The sequence below is a fragment of the Haliotis cracherodii genome, unplaced genomic scaffold (assembly GCF_022045235.1).
Source record: "Haliotis cracherodii isolate W230 unplaced genomic scaffold, xgHalCrac1.p SCAF_15, whole genome shotgun sequence".
Taxonomy (NCBI): Eukaryota; Metazoa; Mollusca; class Gastropoda; order Lepetellida; family Haliotidae; genus Haliotis; species Haliotis cracherodii.
Genome location: NW_027266270.1, coordinates 1,855,833 through 1,866,232, shown reverse-complemented (window position 1 = coordinate 1,866,232; position 10,400 = coordinate 1,855,833). Strand labels below are relative to the sequence as shown.

General features: G+C 39.9%; 1 protein-coding gene across 1 annotated transcript; it reads left to right on the top strand.

Annotated features, from left to right (window-relative positions):
* The first annotated feature begins 372 nt into the window (after positions 1-372).
* LOC139461701 (uncharacterized) lies at positions 373-9,677 on the top strand. Its single transcript, XM_071243161.1, has 10 exons — positions 373-403; positions 1,452-1,513; positions 4,503-4,578; positions 4,934-5,005; positions 5,464-5,523; positions 5,945-6,000; positions 6,475-6,840; positions 7,280-7,492; positions 7,920-8,061; positions 9,400-9,677. Exons 1-10 carry the CDS (start codon positions 373-375, stop codon positions 9,675-9,677), a joined length of 1,356 nt encoding a protein of 451 aa, XP_071099262.1.
* Positions 9,678-10,400: the final 723 nt, after the last annotated feature.

Sequence of the window (10,400 nt, the reverse complement as noted above, 5' to 3'; positions counted from 1 at the left end):
CATTATGTTTAGGGACCTAGAATTGAATATTGTGTGAGTGAGTGAGTGAGTGAGTATGGTTTTACGCCGCTTTTAGCAATATTCCAGCAAAATCACGGCGGGGGACACCAGAAATGGGCTTCACACATTATACCCATGTCGGGAATCGAACCCTGGTCTCCGGCGTGACGAGCGAACGCTTTAACCACTAGGCTACCCGACCGCCCCTATTGTGTGAGTGGTTGACTGATTTCGTTTTGATCAAAATCATTCTTGAATTCGTCCTCGAACGAACATGGTGAGATGACCTCATTCCGTCCATTTCCATTTGTATAGCACTGACACTGGTTTTACATTTACAGATAATTTTATGAATTTGGTCTCCACTCAAGGATGGAGAAAACAGCCGCAACTGGTGAAACAGGTAAACATTCTGTACCTACATATTCATAAGGCGACGTCCATGTCAGTCTTGATCAATTACGCATCTAGTTGTTTCTTCTGCAAGCTATCATTTCATGTGTTGTGTTTAAGTAATTTTAGTGACTATTTAACTGTTATCAATATATTTACTACTATATATACTACTTTATAACGCAGTCCTATTAAACGTACACCTGTTTCTCAATCCATTCAATGAGGCTCCACATGTTTTCCTCATTGTAAACAAGACGACATTCTGGTCCACTCCGGATATTTCGCAGACTTCCCTGGGCAGCAATGGACTAGTGATATTTCATGGTTTACCTGTCAACTGCATACTGACCGATCCCTCTGCACATAGTTTGTTTGGTGTGACGACCGCATTTCAAAATTAACATTTTTTAAGGTTAAGAATATGATATGGACAATTTAAAATCCAGCCAATTTTAGACGAGGGATACGGCTTCTGCCAGATTGTGCAATATGTTGCTCCACATGACCTATCAGAATGATGGGAGCAGAGAGTCCAACACAGTAGTTTACCTCCACAGATTACCTCCCCTTTACCTCCTTTCAGTGTCTGACATATGCCAGTAAGGAATGTGAACATATATCTCTCGGTAAACTTTATGGTTAGAACGAAAGACATCACACTTGTCTGGAATAATGTGTCCAGAGCAAATTAAGTTCTTCCTTTCATTTATTATTCAGATAGTATTGCGCAATGTTCAGTATATGACAACTACCAGATATTATGGCTCACAAAGATACACTTGTTCAATGCCGAAACTGACCATAGTTGTGTCATTGTTACCATGTCGTATTGTATTGAGTAATCAAGCATTTTTTTAAATTAGACTCGCCATACAAATATATGTGTCCTTTTTCCCCTGGTAGTATACAACGGTCACCAAAAGACGTATTCTCTTTAGAATCTGTTTCTCTACATACAAAGTTAGTACAATGTTAACATGAAATGTTAATTACGTTATCAACGATTTCCAGAGGGCAGACAAACTTTGCAATAACGAATTTCTTGTTCATTGCAGGCGTCCCCGACAGAGGACAAGAACTATGTTCTCAAAGCTCTTCAAATACAGAGAGTGAATATGTAAGTTTGTCTAGAAACGATCATGTCAAGCATATCATATATACGAGGTGGCTATACATTTCTGAGTACACCCCTGACAGTATGCATGTGTTAAATGCAGTACGTTCCAAGCAAAAAGGCTGCCTTTGAACCCAATGCACAACCAGATAGCATATTTCTGTAAGTAATTAGGTATTCTCTTTTAGATTAAAATGGCCAAAATCGTCTTATACCTCCAACTGAAAGGCAATTATCCATGCAAACATGGTGTCAAATGTAAGGGATGAGGATCTTTCCTTTGCCACTGTTAAAGGGGTGGAAAGCGGAGTTAAAGGTTTCAAGGGAGAGCCTCGAAGACAATCCAAGTTCAGGAAGATCTTCAACTGCTACCACTTCGCAAAATGTTGATTTAAATAAATATGATTATAACTGATCGACGACTCACCACACGTCCCATGTACTTTTGGCCATTGCTAATACAGTAGGCATATCTCGTAGACACCATGCTGAGGATTGAACTGAGCATGACAAAGATTTTAGCACGCTGGGCTCCTGATCAGAAACGCTACAGGTCCGTTACCTTTCCAGAGAATATACGTCGTTCTGAAGCAGACCCAGCTGCATTTGCGAAGGAATTTGTAACCATGGGTTGATCACTATCAGCCAGAGACTAAAAAACAGTCAAAGCAGTGGAAACCCCTGCCGTCTCCTCCTCCATCTGCTATCAAGGTGATGGCTTTGGCCTTCCAATAAATCCTTCTTGCGGTCAGCCTCTCGAAAGGTTAGGTCATCAAATGATGAAGTCATTTCTGCTGCTGGCAGCTTTTCACCCCACGAGGAGGAAGCCTTCTATTATTATTATTTACAGGTTAAAATAAAAAAGGCAGCAAAGAGGGTTTTGGTGATCCTGGCACAGTCAGGCTGGTTAGGCTCATCATCAGGTCAGGGCCCTTGCCCCCTCAGACGGCGAATTGGACTTCTCCCAAGAAGCGCTGCCTAGTCAAACACACCCAGAACCTTTCGGAGAATGTGAAGACTCCTCAACACTGCAGCCTTCTGCATTATCCAGATTGTCAGAGTGAGTGAGTGAGTATAGTTAAACGCCGCTGTTAGCAATATTCCAGCAATATAACGGTTGGGGACACCAGTAATGGCCTTCACACATTGTACCCATGTCCGCAATCGAACCCAGGTCTTCGGCGTGACGAGCGAACGCTTTAACCACTAGGCTACTCGAACGCACCCCAGATTGTCAAAAGGGTTGTATTCCTGGAAGCAAACCCGGGTCCCAATGTCAGTCAACAGATTGAGAGGTACCAAACCTTAGGCACCGAGAACAATGGGGAGTCGGACAACTTCGTACTTGAACTAAATCACTTGCCAAGCGTGACAGAACACGTTTTGACACTTATGTTTCGGGTGTATGAACGTATTTGTATTTCCACCATCTGGTCATCTACCATCGGACGAGTTGGTTCTTTGAGTGCACAGGGTTAGTGACAACACTGTAAATACCTACACCAGTGGGATCCAGACACGCCAGCATCATTGGCAGAAGTGGGTGTACCTCAGGGGGGTGGTGTTGTAAAATAGTTAGATCCATCAACACAGTCCATAATAGTTATGCTCAGAACTGTTCAGCCACCTCTTAGATGACGCTGCAAGCTCAAGGCTGATATTAAATTAAAATTAAATTACGCATTTATATAGCGCTACTTATCCAGACATACTGCCTGCTTAAGAGCGCTCAGTCGTATGCTCTTTTGAAGAAGATGGTCTTGAGTTTTGATCTAAAGGTGTTGACATCTTCAGATCCCCTGGCATCAATGGGCAGTGCATTCCATAGAGTTGCACCTGATATTTATTTTATTATATTATACCAATCAATTTTCTTCATTTTATGCAGATCCCATACAAGACATCCAGACACACGGATATATGAAACACATACAGCTCCATACAGCTGGTATCAATCTGATAAGAGTATTTCAATACATATACATAATATATACATATATAAGAGCAAGTAAAGTCAAAATAGCAACTTTGTAGATTGTAATACTTTAGAGTATACTTAATCACAAATGCTTGACCAAAATTAAATTTGAAAATCGGAAAGAGCGTAAATAAAGACGATAAAACATGACATGCGAAACCGTCCCCCAAACGAAAATGTTCCTCCAGTAGGGGTAATCCCCGCCTTAGAGTTTAAAACGGGGTCCCGCAGCTTTGATACGCTGCCCAATTTCAACGACGAAATTCGTATTTTATGCCTTCTTCTACTTTGAATTGTTTATTACATGTCTTTATCTGTCTGCTCATCAATTTCACTACTGGGTCCACAACGTATGACACCTTTGTAACAACACTGAAGACAGGCATTTATTGTGTGAAATATGGCGGAGGGCAGCTGGTGTTTTATTACCCAGACAGGAAATTGGTAATAACACGCTAGTTACCAATTGTTACTTGTTATTTTGATTATTCACAATTTCAAGATCAAAGGTCGTTTCACACATTGAACAATGTATGCAATGTTGTTATTTTTGTAGGATTAACAGAAATAGCATACACTGTACATGTGTTATGGCTGAGAATCACAAGATAGACAAACACGCCAAACCTATAAAAACAGCCAGTGAAAACAGTTGTCTTCGCTGCGCTGGCACCTTTAGGCCACGCCCCCAAATAGCCTTTTAATGTACAAAGCCATCTGAAGCCATGGGTGAACTGGAAGCATGAACACTTCACTGAGGCAAGGCGAGGTGAAATAGGGTTTATTTACAATCTATATATGACGCGTCTGAAAACTCAATAGTCTGTACATAGCCTCAATGTCTTGATCATGGTATCCATCCGATGGTTCCATAGTTACATGGTATGTGACACGATCACCTAATTACTGTATTGTTTGTCTATGGCTTAAATTTCAGTATTGCTGTATACTTTGAATTATGTTCAGCAAATGATGCGTGACGACCAATAGTCTTTCGGGTGTTTTCCTTGACAGAACAACTCGTCCCAATCGTCATCACATATCACCAACATCAACTGCCGCATCAGTTATATTTATTTCAACGATAAAAGTAAGTTCCGACAGTGATAACATCAATTGCGGGAAAAGAAATGTACTTTGAAGAGTATGTGACGTGTGTCACGACGTGTCACTTCAATGTAGCAGGGCGGGGAGGTTGCTGTTAAACCTTAAATAATCATAATGTGATTCGAACCCAGGATCATAGGATTCTGACACTCTGGACGTAAACCTGCATATCAGGTAGAGGCGTATTAGACGACTGAGCACTCGTGCACCCTGATATGCATCAATATTTTGTGTTAAAGTTTATAACGATTTGGAGTTTCTGTCATAAATTTCATATTTCCATTAGGTATGTATAAAGTACTGATATCTGTGTAATCACATTTACCTATTGTATTTGGAAATTGAAGCCGGAAAGGGAATTGAAGCCGGAAAGGGAAGTGTCGACACTGTGATGGAGGAACACATTTCCCGTGAGTAATTATTTGATTTGAATAGTCTAAATATTGTGACTGAGAAATAGTATGTATAATTCCCGGTTTGATAATTTGAAATTTCTTTCCATTGTCGTAAAAAGACATTGTACAATTCGACTGTATTATAAGCCAATTGTTCACCTAACCTCTGCACCATGTAAATGAGAACTCATATCAGAAACGATTTTTTTATAAATTAATGTGTCATCTGTATTTGTCTCAGCCTAGGCCTGTGTCAATAACCTACCAATGCAAGCTGTCTTTCTGACCATCAGTATGTAGGGATCTAATCTACATTATATTGTCCTGAGTAGGGAGACACACATTCTATACTTACGCCCTGGCAAATACTCCTGATGTAAGCAGTTTCTGATGACCAACATCATTGTTGCTATGGTGTAGAATAAACCTCTATGTGACAATAATGCAGCAGTATAAACAGTGTTTTCTATTAGCTGGTGAAAGAGAAGGACGTCCTTGTGATGCAGGTACTCAGAAAAGAAAGCAAACCAGCGGTAAGTACTAGCAATCAGTATTGGAAGAATTGTACTGACTGAGGTGTGTCATTTGGCGTTTGACGCATTGTGTGTAATATTTTGTCGCAACAGACATTCTTACTTTGGATACCAGGATGGTAAAGTACGTTTCTTACATATTTTTTTTACACAAAAAATACACAGTAAATTCCAGTTAGCTGTACTTTTGTACACACCACACATCGGTTATTACCGAAAAACATGAACGAATTATTTGAATGAGAACAAGAAACGCACCCTCCTGGTCTCTTGATATCAAATATATTCAATTTTTATCAGGTAGATATATGTGATATCAAGAGACACTCGGGTGAGATTCTCTAATAGTTGTTACAGCCGCTATTTCTTCACATGGGACCCCATGTCATACCTATACTAACTTACACATTTTGTCCAGCAGGATCCAATGCCAGTTCTGAAAGACAAGAGACTTCTGGAAAAAAACGCAAAACTGACGTCGTAAGTGTAAGCGCATCGGGGTGAATCTCGCTTGGGCAGGATCTGCTTACCGTTTTTGCAAACACCTGGTGTCATCACGGATTTTCAGTGATTTTCATATAATTTTCACTGCTATTTTGCCCTTTACGCCAATGGAATCTGTTTCAGCTGATTGTTCTCTGACGTACATGGTATAGAGGGTATTGACAACTTACATATGAAGGATGACGTCTTTGTATAGCTACTACCTTCTAACCACGCTTATCAATTGCCTAACTATTCCATTCAAAAGTTTAACAAGAATTATATATCCACTTATGTTGGCCCTGCACACTCACAACAACTAACAAGTAAATTGTCAAATGGGGATGACAGACTTGAACATGTACCAGGGTTAGAGTGGCATGTCGATACAGCTCAACGATCAGGTGTTCGCCCAAAACATGCTATACATGTATATGCCTGCACACATTCCTCATTGTTTTCTTACAGCCTACACCCTTGCTTGTAAAAGTCCTCAAGAAATCTAAGGACATTCAAACAATGTTGAAGGATAAGAAAACCCATAAATACTTCAACGTCGTTGGAGCAACAGAAGATGGCTCGGTCATATTGAGGATTTATTTACCAGATAAACTACAATCAGTATATATTGGTAAGACCTACAAATTCAATAAGCCCATTAAAAGAATGAAATACTATTCAGTCGTCAACGCTGATGATATGGCTGTCACAGAACACATCAGTGTACCAGAGGGAATAGAAGAGAATGCACCTCCACTTCCAGAAGATGCACGAACTCTACAACAAGCTTTGCAATCGGCGGTCTTTTCAACCGTTGAAGGAAAGATCGTTCAGGTGAGGATACAGGTTGTGTCACTCTGAAGGGTAAACTGGTGCATATCAGTATGATCGAATGGGTGTCTTCCTAACAGGTCTGTGGTAGAATAGGTCTTCAGCAGGCCATGATTGTCGTAAAAGGTGACTATGCGTGTCGTCAGAGGCGACTAACGGGATCGGCAGGTCAGGCTCACTGACTTGGTTCATGCATGTCACCGTATCCCAATTGCATAGATCGATGTCATGATATCAATCACTGGATTGTCTGGTCCAGATTCGATTATGTGCAGACCGCCGTCATATAGTTGGAATATTGTTGAGTGCGGCGTTAAACAACAAACAAGCTACAATAATTAAATTAAGTGTATTTTACAAGACATATCCCCGTGATGTGTCCGATGATGTTAACATCTATTCTATATGAAGTAATAGTTTACATGTATGGTGTTTCGATCAGGTATCACTTCTCAAACACACACGAGAGGGCACTCTATCACTTAAAATCATAGCATTAAAGGATCACGAAGGAACAGTTGCTAAGGTGGCTCTCTTCGGTGACAATGCTGAAGTGGAGCTCATCACAAATCAAACTCTACAAATCACTGCAGTTTATGCATCAATCTACAACGGTCGGGATCAGCTGAAATCCACAACTGACTCAAACTGTCAGGTAATAAAATAACATTGGAAGGCGCCATGCAATCTTTTGGGTTATTTATTCACACTAGTTGATACCCTTAAATCCCAAAGTGTTTATTTATCCTTTTCTTGATATATACATTTCCGAATTTTTCCCCCCTTTACGCCCAATGGAATCTCTTTCGATAATCGAGTCTGATCATTATCTGGCTTTGAAGTTCTGTAAACAGTAAATTTGACATAGATTAGAGATTGGCGCGCAAAATTGATGAGACCTAGACCAGGCATATCATAGGGATACAAGAAAACATACAATACAACGGATTTAAAGACCCTCCATTGAAGTCAGCTTTTCGAGAGCACTGTGAAACAGGGACATTGATGTGGGAACCTCTCTTGTTATCGTTTATTAACTGTTTATTCTGTCTTATGTGATGAGTATTGATACATTTTTGCAGGTTATTCCCGATGCATCTGATATAACAGTGACTGAGAGCGACAAGTTTGTTGATGATCCAGACTTCAACTCGCCAGCAACAATTAAGGTGGAACGGGAGGATCTCCTCAGTGCTTCCATATACAGCTGCTGTAGACAACAAAGTCAGTCCATAGTTGATTTGAAACTTTCTTCTTACAACAGTAGAACAAGGATATGTTTAGATACAAATCCATCAAAGATCTACTATTACGTGTACAGTAAACTACGCTTATAACGAACTGTTTTTTTACCACGACCATTTGCTGTGTATATGTTGTGTATGTTCTTATAACGAACAGTGGTTATTACGAACTAAATTTAGTGGTCCCTTGAGTTTGTTATAACCGTAGTTTACTGTCGTTCTAATACTCACAAAGGGATAGCATGTTATTCGCGATACTGCTTCCTAGTGAGTCCTAAACACATGATAATAACCGTACCATGGATGTCTTATGATTATGGAAAGGGTACCGTCGCTTATATTCAGCTAAGTTTACTTTGGTCTTGAATGCAGTATATTAAACCTCGTGAATCCAGACACAGACCCGTGATGATCCGGTGTACAATAGGTCTTCAGCAACCCATGCTTGCCGTAAAAAAGTCTCCATGCTTGTCGTAAGAGGAGACTAACGGGATCGGGTGGTCAGGCTCGCTGACGTGGTTCATGTATGTCATAGTATCCCATCGATCGATGCTCATGATGTCAATCACTGTATAGTTTGGTCCAGACTCGAATATTTACAGACCGCCGTCATATAGCTGGAATATTGCTGAGTGTGGCGTTAAACAGCAAATAAACAAACTAATGATTATTGAAATGGTCCCGTCGCTTATATTCAGCTAAGTGTACTTTGGTCTTAAAGACAGCATATTTTATTAAATCATCTAAAGTTACTGGGGTCAACAATACAGACATCACTCGAGCATAAAACTTGGACAACCGTTTATCATGTTCCGAAAAAACAAGTTTCACTTTTTCATTACAAAATTAGAAACATTCATAGGGTAAATTGGTGGTAAGAACTGGTACCCTGAAGACGTGGATCAGTGCTCATGAAATCCATCACTAGATGTTCTGGTCTGTCTTGTTTAAAGGCCGCCGTCGTATGGTAGTATTGATAGGCGTAGAATTAGCCAACAAAGGAACACTATCTAATAAACATTTGAGTGGCGGATGTTGCCAGTAGAGCAGGACATGCTTACCATTTTCGCGAAAACCTGGTGTCATCGATGATTTTCAGTGATCAATACATATACTAGCAATTTTCATAACATGTGTTTCCTTTTGCGCACAGTGGAAGCTGTTTTTGTTGTAATCGAGACTGATTACTCTGTGGCGTAGACGTTTTGAATTTACCATGATGATTATAAGTATGAAAATGCCGACAAGTTATCACTAAAGTTAAATACACTACAATAGAGTTGATGAGAATAACATGTTTGTTTTCTTTGATATCCAGGGTGCAAAAAGAAGAAGCTTCAGGACTCCCAATGTCCAACCTGCAATGAGACGTACGCTGATGCTCACAGACCGCAAGCATGCTACGTCATGTTCCGTTATGAGGATAATGGTGTCGTATCAGAGGCTACACTATTCCAAACCGGGCTGGAATATGTGATGGGGAAGAAATGTGACATGGAATCTGAGGAGAAGTTAACTGAGCAAATAATTGATCATTTACCTCTTACATTTTCATGTACAATTGAACAGGGTATTTTCCGAAACATAACGCTTTAGTTAGTGTCCAACGTGCTCTGGTTGTAGAATACTGACTTGCCCATGCATCCCTCCATATACAGCTGTCAGGCTGTCCATACGGATGCCAATAGAAAGTTGGATATCTGGGGTTTGGGCAGACTTTGACTGCTGCCGACATAAGTTTTACCATCAATTAGTGATTGGGCATGTTTATAAATAGAAACTTTCTTTTAGACAATTATAGATGATAAATATATCCTGTATAATGATATGATTGTAGTTTGCCCTATGGGGTACTTTGTGACAATTCTCTCCATTAAACTGTTCGTTTGTTATCAGTCCTGCGTTCTGAAGAAAGTTATGTAAATACTAATATCTACCACATGTATATGTAGCATAATGAATACATGTATATATCGAACCATTACCTCGCCGGGTATTTGTGAAACCATTTATTAATGTATTTTGTTCACAATCAGAATAATCAATGATAACAGGCAATCCTCATGTAACATGAGTAACTGTGCTACTGCATAGTTATGGAAATGCGATAAACATGCTAATTAGTAGATGAATAAGAGTGACTGCGTAATCCCTGTTAACCAAAACTATCAACAGACTGTCCATGGCATATCTGAGAGTACCATGTTTAATTCATTACTATTTTTCAACTTAGACGGCAGTTGTGACCCGGATGATTGTAGGTTGTACATTTAGCTATTTACTTGAATATCCAACCATTTGTGTATGATTGTGTACATT